Raw genomic sequence first — 21,171 nt, forward strand, 5'->3', positions numbered from 1 at the left:
GAACAAACCTACAACTCACCTGGCCCCAAATGCCAAAATAGGTGTCTTAAATATGTGCCTAATGCATCATAGGTATAGAATTAATGTCACTGAATAAATTAATGAGAAAATAACTGAATGTAAATGAGTAGAATTCCTTTCATCACTTAATGCTAGGCAGATTTTTGGCTTTCTGGATGAACTGGTAAGTTTTCTGTTACAAGGCTATAAGAACTGTATAATTCATCCTTTTTTCCTCTTTGCCTTGGCTGTCAGGAAACTTAAAATTCAGTTCTCTTTGTGAAAATGTATCTACTTTGCCTGGTGGCATGAACCTTTTGTAGAGAACAAGAGATGCTGACTATTGCAAGTGGGAAATTTCAAAGTATTAATGAGCTACTTTAGGGAACTAAGTGGCAGGACAGGAAAGAAGAGCCAGAGAATGGTTTTCTCAACATTTAAAGGATGGTATGAATGTTTCAAGTTGGCCAAAGGCATCGCTAGATGAGAAAACCTAATGATTAAAGGATACAGGATCATGGTTACAATGCATTACCTTTCTCTGCAGGAGAATCCCTTTCTGTTCACCTACGGAAACAGCAACTACCTGCCCAGGTTGCTAGAACCCCACACCAAGGTTGAGGTATGGAGAGTTTTTCTATGATGGATAAATATGCAAATGAGCCAGAGGTGGTACCTCGCTGAGTCTTTGGAGCCTTCCCCGTGGTTCCTCATGTCCCGAACCCCCACGGGCAGGCTGGGGAAGGGTGAAGGAGCAAGTGTATGGCTGTCCCCTTGGTGCCTGAGGCAGGTCTGCCCTACAGCTCTGTCTTGACGATGCCGTGGTAGCCTGCCTCCTGGGGCTTCACAGGGCATATTGGGGTGCTCAGTGCTGCCCACTCCCTGTCTGTTTTGATGCAAGATGTGATTCTTTAGGCTCTCCCCAAGTGGTTGACAAGTCCTTTGAAGCCCATCTGAGCCCTTAATCTGAAGAGACAGTTAAGGAAAGGCAGCAAAATGTGCTGAAGTCTGAAAACAATTGGCATGGAGACCAAAGGCCTCAGCAGCTGGCCCGCAGCCGCAGGGCCGCCGCCCGCTTCCTCACTCTTGCTTCTCACTTATCTCATGAGTCTTTTCCCAATACTTGCTGTCAAGATTAGACAGGGCACTCCACACTCCTCTGAGGAAACAAGAAACACTTGAAGGTTGTCGTCCTCGTTCCCAGAAGCCTGGGGACCAATATGGGAAGAGACGGATTTGATCCCAGCACCACCCCTGCCTCCTTATGGTGCAAAAGAGTGTGATTTCCTCCTGGTGGTGGTGGCAAAGCTGATGGCCTGGGCCTCCACCACAAAGACTGAGACACACAGCATGAGAGACCTGACTTATCAGCTTGTCTCAGGCTTTCCAACTAATATCACAGCAGTGAGGACACGTCTGAGAGGCAGTGTGGAGCCATGAGTTGGAAAAGCTGGCTCTGGATTCAAATCCAGACTCTTCCACTTACCGGCTCTGTGTCAGTGGGCAAGGTACTTAACCTCTCTGTGCTTTGGTTTTTCAAATCTGGGAAATGGTGATAGTCCATGTCCTACCTCATAGAGTTGTTCTTAAATTGTAGTAAGTCATTAGGTAGAAAGCACTTTTAACAGTATCTGGCATGCCACAAGTTTTATATATAAGAGGGAACATTACATTCCTCCAGGATGCGTTACTGAATATCTGCTGTGTACCACTGGGATGCAAGCTCAGTGAGGGCAGGGACTCAGAGCAGGTACCTGATCACTATTTGTTGAATGACTAAGTGGGCAGATGGGTGGGTGGCTGGATACCAAGCTTAGGAGATAAAAATACAAATACATTGCTTGTCCCAAGGAACTCAGTCTGGTGGAGCCAGCCAGCAATGATAGCACAATATGATAAGTGTGTAAGGTTTCTGTGGGGAACTCTGGGAACACAGAGGGGGCACACACAGAAGACAAGAGAATGTTGAGAAGGCTTCCCAAAGAGTGCCCATGACCTCAGCCTTGAGGGTGACTAAGGTTGAGCCAGGTGGATGGGAATGAGGGAAGTGGGGGGGGGGGGGAAGAGAGAACAGAGGTGGGTGTTAGGGCCAAGACGTGGCACGTGGAGACGATGGAGAGTTGGGTTCAGGGCAGATGGTTTAGAACATCGGGGACCTTGTAGGCCATGCTAAGGAGGATGGACTTTCTCTGATGTTAATAGATAGAAATAACCTTATTCAACCAACAGCCATTGATCGAGCATCTCCTATAATGTTCTGGGCTCTAGACATACAATAAACAAAACAGATGAAAATTCCTGCTTTCACTGAGAATTTGGGCAAGGGAGTAACACAGTATGTTGAGAGAGAGGGTCCTCAGATGGATTCAGGAGGCTGGGGAGGAAGCCCAGGGGACGGGAGCAGGGAGGCTGGACGTTCCAGGAACAAGTGACCAGGCCTGAACTTAGGCTTGGCAGAGGGACTGGAGAAGCGGGGCAGGGTTGGGAGCACCTGCAGAGGATGTTGTGTTGAAGGAGAGGGAGAAATCTTAAACAATGCTCAAGTCTCTGTATTAAGTGGCTCAAACTGGAGGCCCACTTCTCACCCAGTTTCCCACATTGCAAGATCCATTTCTTCTTACTTCTTCATGTGTCTCATTGCAGGTGACAGAAGGAGCGGAAGTCAGGTGCCCAGACAAGGATCCCTCCGACACGATTCCCACCTCAGGTACCTGGCTTGAGTCAGGTTGATTTTGAAACTCATTTGAGGTCTAAAACCATCAAAGTCAGAGCAGTCTTAAGATGATAGGACAGGGAGGGGTGCAGGGCACAGCTCACTGGTAGAGTGCCTGCTTAGCATGCAGGAGGTCCTGGGTTCAATCCCTACTACCACCATTTAGAAAAAAAAAAAAAAGAATAAACCTGATTACCTTCCCTGCCTCCCCCCAACCCCCCAAAAAGATGACAAGGGCCTTCCATATAACCTGAGACAAACCTGAGAGGCTTTTCAAGGACAGTAGAAGCAGCTCTGGATGTATATTTGCAAGTTCATATCTGTGTTTGATTATTCTTTAACTAAAATATGATAACATTATCAGAAAGCATTTGCTGGGTATTAACTGTGCCAGGCCGTGCTCTGCAAGGGCCCAGTGTCAGTTGAGTGGACTGGTGTCATTGTCCCCACCAGTAAGCCTCGATGAGGTGACTTTGTTCTCTGGAAAACAGAACTACCTTTAATCAGGAAGCAGAAATAGCCAGTTCACATGCCGTGTCAGAGATGTATACAGGATGCACTCAAACACTGCACGGAACAGGAAAGCACGCTGTCTTACAAACATGCCATTTCCACTGCTTCTCGGTAAATGACCGTTGCTGGGCCATGACAATGAGGCTCGTGGAATGTTCTAGGCAGAGACTTTCCCAAAGGGGGCCTGCCTAAGGGCTGAAACTTTTCCTCCAGGTGAGCCAGCCTGGGAGTGATGTCTGTGTGCATGTGACCATGGGAGGTCACAGAGGTCACAGGAGGGCCACATGGTGGCCCGCACAACTCAAAACCTCAGCCCAGGAGCACTCCTGCAACAGTGTGATAGGTTCTCATGCTTGGTTCTGGCAGGTGACTCACTTGTTCGTTGATTTGTCCACTTGTTCACTCGTGTATTAGAGGATGGTCGAATGCCTCCTGTGCGCCTTCTAAGGATAGAAAATTAAGTTGGGAGATGTCACTGTATGCAAATCTCTGTAGGCAGACTGTCTCCTTTTGCTGAATATTAGTAGAACAGACAAGTGTCACCCTGCCCTTTTTGCATGTCTCAGCCACACGTGCTCAAATTAAGCCAAATGACTGTGACTGGCAAGTCAGTCAGAAATCTTCTCACCAAAACTTTAGTATGTAACTGGCTCTTGACTAAGTTGCAGAATAATAGAATAGATGATAAAGGTCTTACACACACACACACACACACACACACACACTTAGTCTTTAGACTTTTGCCCCCATACTTATTGACAATTCATTCCTATTGGCTGCTTACTTGCTCCACTTCAGTAGCAGAAACAAATTATTAGCTTCATATGTAGGTCCTACAATAGCAAAAACTCAAAAAATGTACGTACATATGTGTGTGTGTATATATATGTGTATATGTACATATAGAAAGAGGGAGAGGGGGGATTGGAATGTTCTAACACCAAACTTTTTACAAGTGAAATGAGATCCATCCCCTTCTAATCTTATCATTCTGAAAGGATGCTCTATAAAGATTCTGCAATCTGTCTAGATTATGTTTTCATCATGACAGTGATAACCAACCAATCCATTAGAGCATATCTGAACATCTGAAAGCCAGATAAAATGTGGACCACCTCTTTATTCCCTGACCCTGAAGATTATCATGTTTATTGGCACTTGAAGATGTAAGCACAAGAAATCTCGAGACCCTGAGATCTCTGGTGATGGAAGCTGTGTGGATAAGCAGGTGGACAGATTTAGGCCTCCTTGATCTAACCAAGGGGGCACAGGACCAAAACACTCGTGCTCACCCACTGGTTCGGGGCACTTATGGACCAAGGCTGTGCCTGCACGTCAGAGTCCCACCTGAAAAGTGTCATGTAGAAAGATGGCCACAGCTAACTGGACAAAAATGAAAAGCACGTTTCATTACTGCACTTGATCTAGGGTTGGACATTTTAATCACACTTGCGACTGTTGGGGTAGGAAAGAGACTTAGCACAGGATCACGTTACCATTACCCTTGATGACTGTCATATTTTGGGTGAGGTCATTCACTCTTCCGGAGATCATGTTTGCAGTTTCTAATTGCGATGAAGGTATCTGATACATATTACAAGAGCAGATCATCTTATCTTTAAACCCCAATGACTCAGCATGTGGTAGGGGCCCAAGAAATGTTTGTCAAACTCATCTTAATTATCGAGTGTTTCTACTTTAGCAAATCAAAGATTCCCAGGGTCGAAAAAGATCTTCAAAACCACCTAGACCAAAGTGCCTTCCATTAAGACAATTTTCCACCAAGACTATCTTATAACTGATTTACCTTCAGAGTTGTTTTCCAAAACCTTCTTTGTAGTCCCCTTTGCCAGTCTCTCTCAAACTAATCAACAGACACACCTAGCCAACGAAAAGGGACATTTCAGATAGGATACTGATTCATCAACCGGCCACGGCCCCGGGCAGCCTGGGCTCCTGGCTCTTACTCCATCCAGAGTCCACAAGTGATGAACCTCTTCCACGGACCTGTGGGGCTTTAGGATGAGATACACAGGGTTGATGTAAGTAACTTTTGTTACCAATTGCCATTTGGTAGCATGAATAAATGAATGCATGCATGCTTCCAATTCTCTCCTCCTAGTCAGTGCATACGTGCAGTTTACTGAGTGCTGTCTCCTGTGGGCTTTGTAGCTTCGTAAGTACTTACATCATTTTATGTTCCTTCACAGCCCTGTCCCTAACATAGTTGGCATAACTAAGAAAAATATGTTGGGCCTGGTAGATGACTTCAGGTTTTCCCATTGAGAAAAGGAGTAGCATTTTGTAAACAGAAGAGTAGAAATAGGAGGGGACATGGCTTGTGGACTATTGACTGAAGATGGCTCTCTTGAGGTCAAGCTGCTAATTCCATGCAGAGAGGAAAATTCATTCAAATTCAAGTGGGTTTGAAGATAGAGTTCCATAAAGCTAATTATATACCACTGTCACCAATAATATAAATCGGAATGTTTCATTTATTTTAAGCCATTGATCCCTTTCTAAGTCCCACTAGGCTGAGTTCCTTGGGACACTTATTTTACCCATTTGGCTAAAATGAGCTATTCAAACACCGACATGAAAAAGGCCCAGGTTACAGCACTGGGTGACCACCAGGGGTGTGATCTCATTGTGAGCTGGCAGTGTAAGTCCTGAAGCTGTTTCTACTGTCACCACCTGTTCACGGGTCTTGTGACCTAAACTAGCCTGTGACTAGGACTCCCCACAGGGAATAACTGCCTGCTTGTCCCCTTGGCAGGACCAGCCTACTGAGCAAGTTCAAAGTCACCCCAAGACACTCGGATTTCCCTTCCATGCAGTTTCCATGACTGAAAGCTTTGTGAGCTGCAAAGTCTCTGACACAGAACCTCTTCCTTAGCTTTCAATTCAACTGAACACATGTCCTGAGCTCCTACTATGTTCCAGGCACATATTTCTTCATAGAAACTCACTCTGAAGCTCTGCAAAGACAGAAACCAGGCCCAGCCGTGTGCCAGCAGTTGACCACCACAGCAGAAGTCCTTACATAAGTCCCTAAAATCCGACATCAAACGGGTTGGGCAGCCCTGGCTGACAAGCAAGAGATAGATGTTTTTTCAGATTACAGCCCCAGGTGGTTTAAGTGGTTGGGGTGCTCAAGACAAAACTCCCAGGTGTCCTTTTTCCTGCTGTTCCTTTTTGTGTCCAGTGGGCAGTTTCCCCATTCTGTACTTTAGGCACCCATTTTCTTGTTATTTGTGATCTTTCATCATAGTTTGGATGGCCTTCTGATAAGAGGCCTCCGCTGTAGAAATCTTGATGAGTTAATGATGTGTTTATCCACATCTTTCAAGGGGGTGGACAGTGTGTACCAGATAATGCTGAGCTAATCAGCCCACACAAATTTAATCTTATCTCTAAAGAATTTGTTCCCCAAGGAGAGCAATTGCTAAAGTGATTTGCTGGGCTTCCAGGCTGTGTCTGTATCATCCACGGTGATGTTAACAAAGCTCAAATGAAGGTCTCCAGAGTGTCAACCCAATGACATGTGTTGGGCTCTATTTTAATAAGATGCCAGATGATCAAACTCCTCCCATCTAGATTTGGTTCCTTTGATTTATTATCTCTTACAGGGAGTCCTTCAGAAAGACCAACAGGAAACCACCCCTCCCCACAACACGCGTATCAGTCTGTCGCCACATAGATGTGCACACATCAATGCGGACATACATGAGTGCACATGTATCTGTGTGTTTTCTTTCTGTCTGCTACACAATTAGGAGACAGGAATGGCCCGTTTCCGTTGCCCCATTAGCAAACTTCAATGTGTTTTCAAAGCAAATCTCTCCATCTCTCCCACATTTCACCAGCCCCAAAGATTTCCCCTAACCTTTGCACGCTAGTTAATGTTCATAGAATTCACTGGATCACACATTATGGCAGCAAGAATACAGTGATTGACTGTCATCATCAGGGGCTAAAATAAACCCTTCAAAGTTGAAGGGAGGAGGTCTTATTTTCCATTTTGTTGCCTTTTTTACCCAGAGCCTGATTTCTCTGAGAAGAGGTCATTTGCAAGTTCTCAGGCTCGGCCCTGTGGATGTGTGTAATCGGTGCAGCTGGCTTTGTGATTTGATATTGTTCTTCTAACCACATAGCCTTGGGCCCACCCCAGACCTACTAAATCAGACACTCTGAGGGTGGTGACCAACCATCTGCATTTTAACGAGCTCTCCAGATGATTCTGATGCATGCTCAAATTTGAAGACCACTGATCTCTGTATTTTGCATGCACACATTAACAACTACGTATATGTGTTAGTTTGCATGCTGTCCTAGGGAAGAGGCTGGGACTTTTAGTTTTCCAATGAGAGCAAATCCTCAGTGGGACTGGCAGTTCCCATCTGCAGACTGCATGGAAGTCAGGTAGACAAGAAGTCTCCATGGAAGGAGACAAGACTTGGAGATTGAATATGGTGTCCACTGAGTGTGAACACAGCTTCCCATGCAGGTGTAATTATACAACGTGATTTGGATGGTGACAGGCGAAATGGGCTAAATGTGGTCTAGTGATGTCGAAAGAATCTTGTCCTCTGTGTTTCACTGCACATTTTATGAAGTGACTTGGCAGAGAAGGGCTGTTGAGAGAGCCTCTTTGCAGACGGGTTTCAGTTTATCAGTCTTAAGCCACTGGCCCACCAAGATGGCGGGCTTCCTTCCCTCTGGAGTAACGGGCCACCCCCTGCTACAAATGCTCTGTTAGACCTCTTCCAAGCCAGAAAGCTAATTGACAAGTCGGTGCAGCACTGCACCTTAGAGACCGTGAGAAGGCACATCTGGGGAGAGATGGAGCTAAATCAAAGTCAGGGTGACTGTGGGGAAGGGTACCGTGGGGAAGTGGGAGATACGGGGTGCGGGGGCAGGGCAACACATGGCATAAGGAATTTAAGTGTGGTTCCCAGAACACACCTGGATTCATGTCCTTATGGGTGTAAGGTAAGGGGGCCAGTAAATGTAGGACAGGTGTATGTGTGCAAGTAAATACAGATTCGTACATGTATGTGTGTATGTATGTGTGTCTGTATGGTAATATTCATGTTAATCTCCTACCTTGCTAGCCAGGCGTAAAAGGCCTGTGGCCCTAATGTGCCTTTCCAATGTTATTTTTTGTTAGTCTCCTTCACATGTTCGTCACTTAAGTCAAACTGTTTGACTATCTGGAGGTTTTGTAGTTGTTGTTTTTGGGTTTTTAGACTTTCTTTTTTTAATTGAAGCACAGTTGATTTATAATGTTGTGTTAGTTTCAGGTGTACAGCAAAGGAATTCAGTTAGACATATACATATATATGTTCCTTTTCAGATTCTTTTCCATTATAGGTTATTGCAAGATACTGAATATAGTTCCCTATGCTGTACAGTAGGACCTTGTGGTTTATCTGTTTTATGTAGAGTGGTGTGTATCTGTTAATCCCAAACTCCTAATTTATCCCTCCCCCCTCCTCCTTTGGTAACCATGGTTTGTTTTCTATGTCTGTGAGTCTATTTCTGGTTTGTAAATAAGTTCATTTGTATCATTATTTTTAGATTCCACATAGAAGCAATATCATATCTGTTCCTCACGGATGTCACACACTTTACTGCATCTCCCTTCCTGCTTCTCTCTCCTTCACCCTATCTCGCTCTCCCTCATCCATATCTCCTCTATCCTGAGTTCAAACTTTCTTCATGAAACCTGCTCTGAACCACCCCACAACACACACCCTGGGGGTTAGACATCCCTTCAGCTCCAGAACCTCTTATCACTTTATGCCTCTCATCACGTTTACCAGCCTATAAATGATTATAACTATGGATATTTTTCATTCCCTGCTTCTCCTGTGAGCTTCCCAAGGGCATTCTCCATTTCTGACCACTGTCTCATCCCCAGAGCACCCAGCTACTGCTTGGTGGCCAATACATTTGTCGTCCAAATAAACAGCCACTTGGCTGCATCAGAGTGCATGTTTGCACTCAAGAGATGAAATAGGAGAGTCAGGCTGTGGAAGACAGTTTGGGGTTTCCTCAAAAAGTTACAGATAAGATTATCCCCTGGCCCACCAAATTCCACTCATTGGTATCTACCCCAGATAATTCAGGGGGAAGGTGCAGCTCAGTGGTAGAATGTGTGCCTAGCATGCATGAGGTCCTGGGCTCAATCCCCAGTACCGTCATTAAATTAAATAAATAAACCTAATTACCTACACCCCCTCCAAAAAAACCCCAACTAATTCAAAATAGGCACTCAAAGATTTGTAGGTGAATGTTCATAGCAGAACTATACACAGTAGCCAAGAGATGGCACCAACCCAGATGTCCATCAACAGATAAAGACAGATGGACAGAATGCGGTCCATCCATATAATAGAATATCATTCAGCCATAAAACAGAATGACACACTGGCACCTGCTACACGGTGAACCTTGAAAGCACTATGCAAAGCGGAGGATGCCAGACACAAAGGTCACATGCTGTATGATTCCATCTATATGAGCTATCCACAATGGGTAAAGCCACAGACAGAAAGCAGATCCGTGGTTGTCACAGGCTCAGGGCGGGTGTAGAGGGTGGGGTGAGAAGTGACTGCTTGGTGGTTACAGGTCTCGTTTGGGGGTAATGAAAACGTTTGGGAACTAGAGAGAGGTCACAGCGGCAAAACATGGAGAATGTACTAAATGCCACTGAACTTTTGACTTTAAAATGGTTCATTTTGTATTATGTGAATTTTACCTTGATTTTTTTTCAAAAGGAGTCAGTCATATAAAGGCATTCCCCCTTTCACTTCAGAAAAACTGAGCTGATTTTTTTTTCTAATAAGATGAAAGACTATTTTATCCCAAATATCAACAGATCCTAGAATAGATGAAGTCTGGGTTTCACCTCCTCCGCGGTCCCCTCCATACTCCCTGACCACATTGCCAGGGGCTGCTTCGCGTCCTGAGGGTAACCGCTCAGCTGTGGCATCAGGCTCACCCAGCACCAGCAGGGCCACCCCCCGGCTCCCCAAGCCCTGTGTCCGGGCGCCCCAGGGAGAGGCGGCAGACAGGCCGCACAGCTGCTACCGCTGAGCTTTAGGACAAGGATGGGCTCTCAGTATCTTCATCCAAGCCGAACTGCTGCTAAAAACAGACTGTCTCAGTTTTCCTGAAGACGCTCCTTCATCTTCAGAGGAGATGGGAAGCCCATCTTCCGTTCATCTGTGCTTTCATTCTCAGTCCACAGGCTGAAGCTGGCAGACATCAAGGTCATCGGGGCTCTGGGCGATTCTCTTACGGTGAGTTACTGCCGGTGGGAGGAAGGGGCAGGAGAGGAGAAGATTAACTAACTCTGACTAACAGGAGAAACTTACTCCTAGCTCTTAAGCGTTGCCGTCACAGTCCTGACCTCAGTCCCTCTCCACTTCCCTGCCTACCCCAGAATCCAACATTCTCTGCCTGTCATGTTTTCCTAGCTCCATTCTAACCTCATCCTTCCTCTCCCAACACTGGAATGGGAGACACAGCAGGGAGGGAGGGGACCTCAAAGGGAGCACCCGTGATGGAAGTGACCCAAATCGCACAGCTTGTCGGTAGTGGGCCGAGATGGACCAGGTCTCCCACCCACAGCACGGGGCTCCCTCAAAGACCCGGTGCTTCACTTTGTCCTATAGGAAAGGGGCAAAGGGATGATGGGACAGAAACAAGTTCTTAAGCAGGGGAGGGGTAGGGGACGGGCGAGGGTGAGAAAACAGGTCAGTGGATGAGGTGGAGGTACTAAAGATGACCCCAGCCCAGTCTGCAGCTGCTCTGGGGTGACCTCCCAGGCCCTGCAAAGGGCTATCCAGGAAAAGCAGAATCAGGCCTTTAGATCGTCGAGGCGAGAGTGGGGGAGGTCCCTGAGGCTCCCAGACTCTGTTCAACAGCAACTCATTACAGACGAGTCCAGCTGCTGTTCTTGGGGTCAGTAGAGTCCAGGGCTTCCAGCTGAATCTTCTCCCAAATACCAGCTGATAACTTTCAAGTTTGTGGCCTGTTCACATTGCTATTACCTCACTCAGGATCTTCAACAAAACCCTGGTACCTGGGACTCCTTAAACTTAATCAGTAAGAGGGTGATGCTGGAGGAGGTGAAGTGGGCACACAGTGCTGGATGCGGATCGAATGGGTGGGTCCTGGCCCTGCATCCAGAATTCTGTCCCTGTCCCAGAGCTGTCTCCCCCATGAGCCCTCAGCAACTCTTACCCCGCGGGCCCTGCTGCTCACAACCTTCTGGGGAAGACGGGTAGGCAGGCTTGGCATTGCTCATCCCAACCCCCTCCTGTGGGGTCTGGCCTGATATGGCCTCCCCATCACCCCGGTCTCCTTGAAGATGCTGTCGGGATAAGAAGTCATCAAGAATCAGCACAGCTATTCAGGACTTCCAGGGAGCCAGCACTCTGAACGTGACCTTCCTGGCAGGTGGCAGAGGCATTGCGCGCCAGAGCAGGGATCACACCCTGGGGAGGGGGCGGCTCTTGTGGAGGCCAGCCTTCCCCACAGGCTGCCTGGGAGGCTATCCCGGGGCAGGACCTTCTGAGCAGGAATGGCTCTGCTCAGAAACTGCGTGCTCCAGGCAGGGGACGGGCACCTGCAGAGTGTGTCCAGATTGTGGTTTTAAAGGATCCTGCTTTTTCTTTAGCTGAGGAGTATGTACATGGCATTTCATGTTCATTTTTTAAATTGTACATATTTGTGATGTGTTCATATAAAAGGATGACAGTATACTTTTATGAGAGCATTCACAACTTCTGAAAACTGAGGGAAATGGGACGCTGAAATGTGTCCTTTGGAAAACTGTACACTGCGGTCTAATTCTTAGAGCACTTTTGCCAGCCTAGGGTCACTTGGTCTTGGTCTGGGCAGGGCTCCACAGGGTGAGGCCGAGCGTGGACTGCCCTGGGACTCCCCGCGGGAGCTCACACTCACTTCTGGTGAGCAGGATGCACGGCGAGACGTGGTGCTGTCACGACTCTGGATTCTGAAGCATCAGGCATCTGGGCTCGGCCAGAACAAGGACTCAGACCTTCTGGCCAGAGGGCAGGGAAACTCACCCCCTTGTTGTTCCCTTTCAGGCAGGTAATGGGGCCGGGTCCAAGCCTGGGAATGTCCTGGACGTCTTGACTCAGTATCGAGGTCTGTCCTGGAGGTGAGTGCGGGCATGGCAGGGCCCCGAAGATGCCTTATCGCAGAGCAGGGGAGGGCCCATGACTGTTGTAGAGAACGATTCCTCTGGCAGAGGGATGAGTCACAGGTGCTCTTCCATGAGAAACTTCTAGGTTTAATTTAAGGAAGGTATTTACCAGCTTTGCCAAACCACTGCATTCCCCCAAACAAGCTAGGACCTGAGCAGGAGGAGTGTAGGAGAGAAACTACTCAAACGTTTGGGTTGGGAAAGCATTGGTTCTATTTCTCTCTCTGGGTAGTAATTTCAGAATGAGGCAGAGTCAAGTCTGAGCCTCAGCTGCCCAGCTCTGTGTGACCTCAGGCCAGTTACTCAGACTCTCTGAGCTGGTCTCCTCATCTGATGCAAAGACACTAATATTGCCTTAGCACTGTCTGAAGGCTTAGAGAGGATTTAAGTACCCAACACAGTGCCTGACACAAAGCTAGGTATAAATGGTAGCTGGGATCATTATTAAAGGGCCTTCATTTTACAGATGAGGAAGCATGGCTCAGAGAGGGCAAATAACCTGCCCAAGATCACACAGCCAGATGGTAAAAGAGTAAGAAGTGGAGTGGATGGCTCCTGACCCCTAATCAGGCGCATTCCCCCATCATGTATAACTTCGTGCAGACTGGTTCCTGCTCTGCCTGTGATGAAATCCAGGCCACCACAAGCTGCAGTGAGCCGCCCTCCTGCTTTATCTCTGGGCTTTGAAAGCCCAGCTCATGACAAGCATGAGAGAGCAGGTCTGGTGCTTCCTCAGCCTCTGAGGGAACCGGCCTCTCTGGCACCAGCTTGAACCTGGGTGTTGAATCCCTGGCATCCTCCCTGGTGATGCTGCACAGAGTTAAACCCCAGACATTCTGAGAGCCTTTGAAATGTTCCCAGACTTACTTGGCAGAGAATGAGATGTGGAAAAGCAGGGAATCCAGTCAACTCTGGAATGCTGCAGATTTTCATGCCTAGACACCCATCCAACTTTGATTTCCTTGGAATTTCAGAAGTGGCTCAGAAATGGGTTGCTCTCTAGAAGATAAGGGTTTTCTCCAAGCCAAACAGGAAAAGAATGATGGGGGCAAACTTTTTAAACTGTGTTTTCAATGATAATAATAACGCACAGCTAGTAGGGCTGGACTGGGCTCTGCTTCCAAGGAAGGGCCACTTTGCCTTTGGAAGACCCTGCCTCAAGGTCAAAGCTCAAAGTTAAAAACCAAACAAGTCAGCCAGGACAGTTTAAACCAGTTTTTTGTTTGGACGTTCTGGTTTCTGGGACAAGGAGAGAGGAGTTGCTGTATTCTGGTTTGTTTTTTTCAGTTTTTCTCCAGAAATAAGGAGGAAAGGGCAAATCACCGCCTCCCCAACCCTCCCCACCCAGGATGTTTCTCAGAAGGAGAAAGATCTGTCTTGGCCGTGTCTGAGGTGTTTCAGCATCGCTGGCTGTTTTAACCTTCCTTTTCTTTTCTGTCCTCACCATGCAGCGCCGGCGGCGACCAGAACCTCAGTAGCGTCATCACCCTGCCGAGTGAGTACGCGCTCTTTGGGGTTCAGGGCGGGCTCGCTCCAGTCCTGCGCGTTTCTGCAGCTCCCCCTGGCGGCGGCCGCGAGCTTGGCCGGGACTCGGCGGCAGGAGACAGCCGAGTTCGGCAGGGGGCGCTGTTTCCCCGAGCGGTCACCCTGCTCTTTTCCTTGAAAGTGATTTAAGCCTTGGAGATTTATTTTTATTTATTTATTTTTTTAAGGAGAAATTGTATTTGTCCAAGGAAAAGAAGAGAGTAAGAGGAAAAGAATGCTCAGGCCAATTCTTAGTGCAAGTGATTATTAAGAAATGATTGAGGAAGGAAGGAAAGGAAACCCATCTCTGCCTTGCTTGTCATTCTGAACAGAGCACCCCTCTGGGAGGCGTTGATCTAGGCTGGGGCTACAATTGACGCCACTGCATACAAAGGCTTTGATTTCCTGTGTGTTGTCTTAGGAAACGCTGCTATCACCTTGTTCAGGCTGTACAAACATCGCCATATTTGGGGTGCAACATTTTCCTTAAATTATTTCACCAATAACGTGCTTGGAATGATTTGTTTTAAGCCTGACTACCTTCTCTATATGGTCTTATTTTACTCGCCCTTTCATGTTCCTTAGTGCATAGACAGTGCTTGTTCTTAAAGTGCATATACAACAGATGTTACAGTTGAATTCTCTTCCCTTAAAATCTTCTGGTTATTCATTTTGCCTGAGAGGAATTCAATCGGTTCCATTCTCATTTACTTTTCTTGTAATTATCCCTTGGAAATATATCTTTAGCAACTAAGAAATTATTTGAGCTTTAAGTCACCAAGAGCTTGATGATAGAAGGGACTTTATCTCACATGGGCAGAACTGACTGCACTTCACATGTGTTATCTGTTCTTGCTATTTGCAAATCCTGTTGAATTTGAGTAGGCACAGTTCTGTGGCACAAGTACACCCTGTCTTCTTTATTTTTAAGTCCACACACAAGAGCAGTAGATAAGCCCCGTTATCGCGAAGGGGGTGGTTTGGGTTGCTTTGGTGAATGTAATTGACTGGGCCGTGAGCTGGGCCCGCATATACTGGGCTTTCTGATTCCCATGCTCTTGTGATGGATAGCATGGTTGGAAATCATCTGACTCAAACTTTCCACAACATTTCAGTAAAATGATTCGTAAAAGATCGAGACAGTGTCATCCCTTCAGTGAACTCCCCTGACACACTTAGCCCAGCAAGAGAATATGGCCTGTTCAGACCTTACTAGAGCTGTGGAGATAGATTGATTGTTGGGACTGGATAATCCACGGGGAAATAATCACGTGGAAATGTGTTGGAAAACTTAGGAGAACATAGGTTCAGAACAGAACGTCAGTTCAGCTCCCTATTCAATGGAGTCCAGCAAGTACTCTGGTGCTGGGTGCTTGGGAAACAGGAAAATGAAGCAAATGACCCTGCCTTTGGAAAGGGGGCTTTAACAGCTGGACTTCGTCAGAGAAGGAAAGGGAATGGGGCGTTCCTGGCAGAGGGAACTGCGTGCACCAGCAAGTTCTTGCCCTGTCCAGTGAGTAGTGCCTTTCTGTGACATTCCTGAGAAGTACCTAGCCTGCCGGTGCTGGACTCTGCCAGCAATTAGGGAGTCCAGGACAATCCCTTCCATTGTCAGGTGGCGCTAGTGATTTCACTGCTCTTCCTCCTTTCAAATAGAAATCAGAGTAATTTCCATTCATTGCTACAGTGTCCCCAAAGCCACAAGGAATGAGTTCAATCCATCTGTGTCGTGTCTACCCTGCAGGAGTGCTCAGTTCTAGAGAGTGCTCTGCTGGACAGCATGATGCCTGAAAGTCCTGACTGACAGCCAGCCGGTTCCTTTCCCACACCCTAGCAGCCCGTAGGTCCAGGGAAAGCACCCTGCCCCGGAGCCGAGAGACCCGTGTTCTAGAGTGGGGTTCCATTCTCAGTAACCATGTGACTTTTAACAATTCTCCTAGCCTTTCTGAACTTTGAGTTATTCTTTTTTTTTAAATTGACATGTAGTTGATTTACAGTATTGTGTTCCTGGTGTACAGCATAGTGATTCATTTATACATATAGCTATATTTTTTGCATATTCTTTTTCATGATAGGTTATTACAAGTTACTGAATATAGTTCCCTGTGCTATACAGTAGGACCTTGTTGTTTATTCTGTTTATAGTAGTTTGTGTCTGCTAACCCCAAACTCCCAATTTATCCCTTCCCCTCCTTTCCACTTTGGTAACCATAAGTTTCTTTTCTGTGTCTGTCTCTTTTTGTTTTCTAAATAAGTTCATGTAATTTTTTTTAGATTCCACATATAAGTAATAATATTTGTCTTTCTTTGTCTGACTTATTTCACTTAGTATGATAATCTCTAGGTCATCCACATTGCTGCAAATGGCATTATTTAATTCTTTTTTATGGCTGAGTAGTATTCTGCTATATATGTGTGTGTGTTCTCTTATATATATACATATACACACACACACACAGACACACACAGACACCACATCTTCTTTATCTAGTCAGCTGTCCGTGGACATTTAGGTTGCTCTCATGTCTTGGCTATTGTGAGTTATTCTTAATTTAGTCCATAAAAGTATATTGAGCACTTGTGAGCCTCCAGGATGTATACAGACCCTGCTCTCCAGAGTTCTCAGCCAAGTTTGGGAGATGAAAAAATGAAAAGCATAGATCCAATGTGGTAAAAGCATTAGAATGTATAAGACTGAAAAGTTGAACAAAATCAGCAAGTGGTTAGACTGACCAGGGTGGACGAGGGGAAGAGCCCCTAAAAATCAGAAATGAAAGAAGAGACATTAGTACAGAAATAAAAAGGGTTATGAGAGATACTTTGAACAATCATAACATGACGTATGACAATCAATTAGATAGCTTAGATGAAATGGACAAATTCCTAAAAAGATATAAAGATGCTGGAACTAATTCAAGAAAAAACAGAAAATAGAAATAGAAAATCTGAATAGATGTATAACAAGTGAAGAGATTGAATTGGTAATTTAAAACTTCCTATCCAAAGAAAGCTCAGAGTTTTCTGGTTTCACTGGTGAATTCCATCAAACATTTAAAGAAGAATTAATTTCAGTTCTTCCCAAATTCCTCTCAAAAGTAGAAAAGGAAAGAATACTTCCAAATTGATTCTGTGGGGCCAGTATTATCCTAATATCAAAATAAGAAAAAAGCCATCACAAGGAAAGAAAGCAGGACACTATCTCGTTTGACTATTGATGTAAGAATCCTCAACAAAACACTGGCACACTGAATGCAGCAATATACAGAAAGGACTATGCTCCATGACCAGAAGGGGTTTATCCCACAACTGCAAAGTTCATTTAAAATCCAAAAATGTGGTGCATCCATCCAACAGAACATTATTTGTCAATAAAAAGGGACAAAATACTGACACCTGCTATAACATAGATGAACACTGATAACATGCTAAGTGGAAGAAGCCAGTCACAAAAGACATACTGTATTATATGATTCCACTTACATGAGCGTCCAGAATCAGCAAACCTGTAGTGAGAGAAAGGAGATTAGTGGTTGCTATGGGGCTGGAAGAAATGACTGCTAATGGGTTCAAGGTTTCTTTCTGAGGTGATGAAATTGTTCTAAACTTCATTGGGGTGACAGTTGCACAACTGCATGAATGCACTAAAAACTATTGAATCATACTTTAAATTGGTGAATTTTATGGTAGATGAGTTATATCTCAATAAAGCAATTTTATATTTAGAAAAAAAGAAAAAGAAAAACGTACACGAGCAGCCCCTGAGCCAGACTGGCGTTTACTCAGCAGTAATTCATTGAGCACCTCTGTGTGCTGCCCCCGTGGCTACGCGTCAGCCTACCGGACGTTTTATTTTGGTGCTGAGTGAACAGTAATGGGGAGGGCTGTGGGGGTGGGGTCTGCCTTGTCTCCACAGGAATTTGAAGTAGGCCTTGGAGGAGTGACTACATGTCTCTTCCTTGTATTTCCAGACATCCTCCGGGAGTTCAACCCTTCTCTGAAGGGCTTCTCTGTTGGCACCGGGAAAGAAAGCAGTCCCAGAGCCTTCCTGAACCAGGCCGTGGCAGGAGCCCGAGCTGAGTGAGCACGGGAGCCTGGGGGGCGTGAACCACACTGGTCCTCCGGGAACCTGGTTAGGGGCTTGGCCTCAACTGGGGGTGTGTGGCTGAAGGCTGGGGGCTTGGTGCAAGGGAGGGGCCTGGGGGTCAAAGACGGGACTGGGTGCCCCCTTGCTGTGGGATACAGACACCTGCTAGCCCCCCCCACCCCACCCCCTGGAACTAGTCACAGTTGATTCTGATGCCAGGTACGTGCTCTGAGCAAATTTCTTTGCCTCACCTAGAAATCCCATGTTCACACAAGACAGCGGTCGTAAGAGGACTCACCCTGAGTCCCAGTTCTTATCACTGTTAATGCTCTTTCATGTCCTCTTCTCTCTGTCTCAGATTTGCCTTTCGGGCAGCTTTTTCAGGCTCTAAACTTTGCGCCCTTCCCAGTTAGCAGGAAGAGCACCAGTCCTGGGGGTAGGGGATACAGGGGACATGAATCTGAGCCTCCCCTGGCCTCTTTAAGCCTGAGCCTCTAAGAGATGGGGCTGAACCTCTCCCACGGGGAGGCTGTGAGGCTCAGTGCCATGCTGAATGTGAACGTTCTGGTGAGCTGTGAATAGTGCAGACATGCCGGGTCAGGACGGTGGTCCCGGCAGCAGTGCAGCAGGGCTGCAGGACCCACCCGGGGAAAACTGTCAGAGAGCAAGGGGACCACCGAATCATGGTCTGTGGGCACTGGATGGAGGCTTCCAGAGAACAGGTTCGGCTTTCCTGGGTCCTCCATTTCTATGATCCCGGAGCCCTGAGTGCTTCTTTGGGTTTGCTAGCTGGTCAGAGAACCAGTGAGTGCCGTGTCCAGTCTTGGAAAGATAAATGGAAGGATCCTTTCTGCTTCTTAGTCCTACATTTCTGCTAGAATAATTACAAGCTTTACCGTGTTGTTCCTAGGGATTCCTGTGTGTTGGCTGCGAGATCCCCTGACATCATTCTCTTAGCTCTCAACACCATCCTGATCACGAGCCCCTGAGTGACCAAAGTCACTCATTCATTCACGATGGGAAATGTGGCAGATTATCTGAAGCAGAGATCGTACAAAACCTAATAGGTTTTATAATGAATTCTGTGGCTTCACTTTCCTTTTGGTGGGGGAGGGGTGAAAAGCTACTGATTTACTGCTTAAAATTTGGGGCTTACATTAATGTTACCAAAATCTTGCTTTTTTTCCAAGCGTGTCAGCTGGTGGTGTAAGAGGAAAGGCAGCTCTGAGCACGATTAGGTCAGGAAGGTGTGCCAGAATGAAACCTTAGTTGAAAGCATAAAAGTAACCAAAACGGAGTATGATTCACGTGGTCCTGGACTTTTCCCTGCTTCCCCCGAGGCCTTGAGGCTCTTTCATGCAAGGAATCCACTTGTCCAAGCACGTCCTGAGCTGTAGGGAAGAGTTAGGGATTGATAATCTTTGTGACACTGTAGCACAAAGAGATGAAGCGGCCTGATCAAATGCGTGATCCCAAGCGCGGGGCCTGTCATCTTTGCGCCCCGCAGGCCTTCCTCATTCCGGGTCCTCTGATTTCGACCCATCAGACACACACCGCAGTGTGCACCTTACAGAGCAGCTTCACGTTTCCTATCCCTTGTGCTCTGTGCAGTAACTGTGAGATGGACAGGGCACAGGGCCAGATGCCTGTGTTTTCTTGACGATGTACTGAGGCTCAGAGAAGCCAAGTAACCATCCCCAAACTTGGGTCCACAGAAAAAGCAGCTGCCCTGCTGACTGCAGAGCTGCAGAGGAGGGAGCTGAGGCTCAAGGAGGTTTAGTGGTTGACCCAGAGTCTCCACCTGGGTTATCTGATTCCTACTCCACTATGACCAAGACTAGGCCAGTTGGGCCAATAGTTAAGAGAGGAAGAGAATGACAATTCATGTTTCCTGCTCAGTACTGTGCCAGGGGCTCTACTGGTGATGGTTGAAGTAATTCAGTGGATTATTTCTAATGTGGTTTACGATGTGCTGTTCTAAGTTCTTTCTGGGCACCTTATTTAATTTACCCAACTTCTCTTCGAAGAATGTATGCTTGTCATCCCCATTCTTCCAAAGGAGGAAACTGAGGGTTTACAAGGTTAAGTACTTTGCCAAGGTCCAAGGTCCCACAGCTGGTCCATGGTGGAAGCAGGATTCAAACCCACGCTGCCCAACACCCACAGGGCCCACCCTGAGCATCTCTAAGACCCATTAAGGGAGCGGGGGTTATCTCCTATCTTTTTTGGACTGTGAGAATTTAAGCAAGTCACATTCCCACAGTTAGCAAGAGGCAACCAAATGTCAAACCCAGGTTGTCTGACTCGACCACATCCCCTTGAAAGTGAGAATGCCCTTGAGGCTGTGGTCATGGCACCTCCAGAAACGGGCTTGTGCCGGGCCATGCGTGACGGGAAATGCTCGCGCACAGCCCTGTGTGTGCCCTGAATGAGCCTGGCTGGGAAGAGAAAGAAAAGTATGTAATCAAACATGCCAGTCAGAAAACAACCGCATTGACAGTCACCCCCTCACGTGTAGGATGCTCTGCCCTTGCGAGGGCACAGTCACGACTCCCACCCCCACCCCCCCACCCCCTCCCCCGCCAGGCAGAGACAAAACGGAGACAAGCCATGTGACAGAGCATGGCCATCAGTCCACTTTCTGGCTCCGTATCTTATCCCCGACCCCTCTTCTAAGTCCCCTCCCCGCCCCAGCTTCACAGCCACCGCTGCTCACAGGACTTCTCCCTGTGTGTGCCCGCAGGGATTTACCTGTCCAGGCCAGGAGGCTGGTGGACCTGATGAAGAATAACACGGTAAGTCTGCGGAGGTGCTGCCTGGGACCCCTTGAGGCAGGACTGCCCGGAGCAGGGAGTGAGCGGGAGAAATCACGGAGACGGGGAGGGTTTGCTCTGGGGGAGGACAGGGCCACGTGGAAGTCCAGAGAGTCCCCCTTTAAAAACAATAGCAAATGATTTTGCACCCGTGACTTCTGACTCAGGACCCCCAAGCCAAAGAACAGAAAGTATCAGCATCCACTAAACCCTCTGGTGTGTGAGGACCTGTCCCTGCAGCGTTCAGCACTTTGTATTTTTCCTGGACTTGACTCTGGGCAAG

General features: G+C 47.0%; 1 protein-coding gene and 1 long non-coding RNA gene across 3 annotated transcripts in view; one reads left to right on the top strand and one right to left on the bottom strand.

The window, feature by feature from the left end:
* Nucleotides 1-21,171, top strand: part of PLB1 (phospholipase B1) — a 120,547-nt gene that overhangs the window by 46,891 nt on the left and 52,485 nt on the right. For both annotated transcript variants that reach the window (XM_045511774.2, XM_010948454.3), the window contains exons 17-23: nucleotides 548-622; nucleotides 2,644-2,707; nucleotides 10,475-10,533; nucleotides 12,349-12,422; nucleotides 13,919-13,962; nucleotides 17,960-18,068; nucleotides 20,819-20,870. In XM_045511774.2, coding sequence (XP_045367730.2) covers nucleotides 548-622; nucleotides 2,644-2,707; nucleotides 10,475-10,533; nucleotides 12,349-12,422; nucleotides 13,919-13,962; nucleotides 17,960-18,068; nucleotides 20,819-20,870 — 477 coding nt within the window. The remainder of the gene's footprint in view (nucleotides 1-547; nucleotides 623-2,643; nucleotides 2,708-10,474; nucleotides 10,534-12,348; nucleotides 12,423-13,918; nucleotides 13,963-17,959; nucleotides 18,069-20,818; nucleotides 20,871-21,171) is intronic.
* On the bottom strand, nucleotides 9,739-17,951 carry LOC141573473 (uncharacterized). The gene is made up of 3 exons (XR_012499279.1): nucleotides 13,335-17,951; nucleotides 12,328-12,548; nucleotides 9,739-10,541 (listed from the first exon to the last, which is right to left on the bottom strand). It is a non-coding gene; the product is annotated as an uncharacterized LOC141573473 (long non-coding RNA).

This window comes from Camelus bactrianus, chromosome 15 (genome assembly GCF_048773025.1).
Source record: "Camelus bactrianus isolate YW-2024 breed Bactrian camel chromosome 15, ASM4877302v1, whole genome shotgun sequence".
NCBI lineage: Eukaryota > Metazoa > Chordata > Mammalia > Artiodactyla > Camelidae > Camelus > Camelus bactrianus.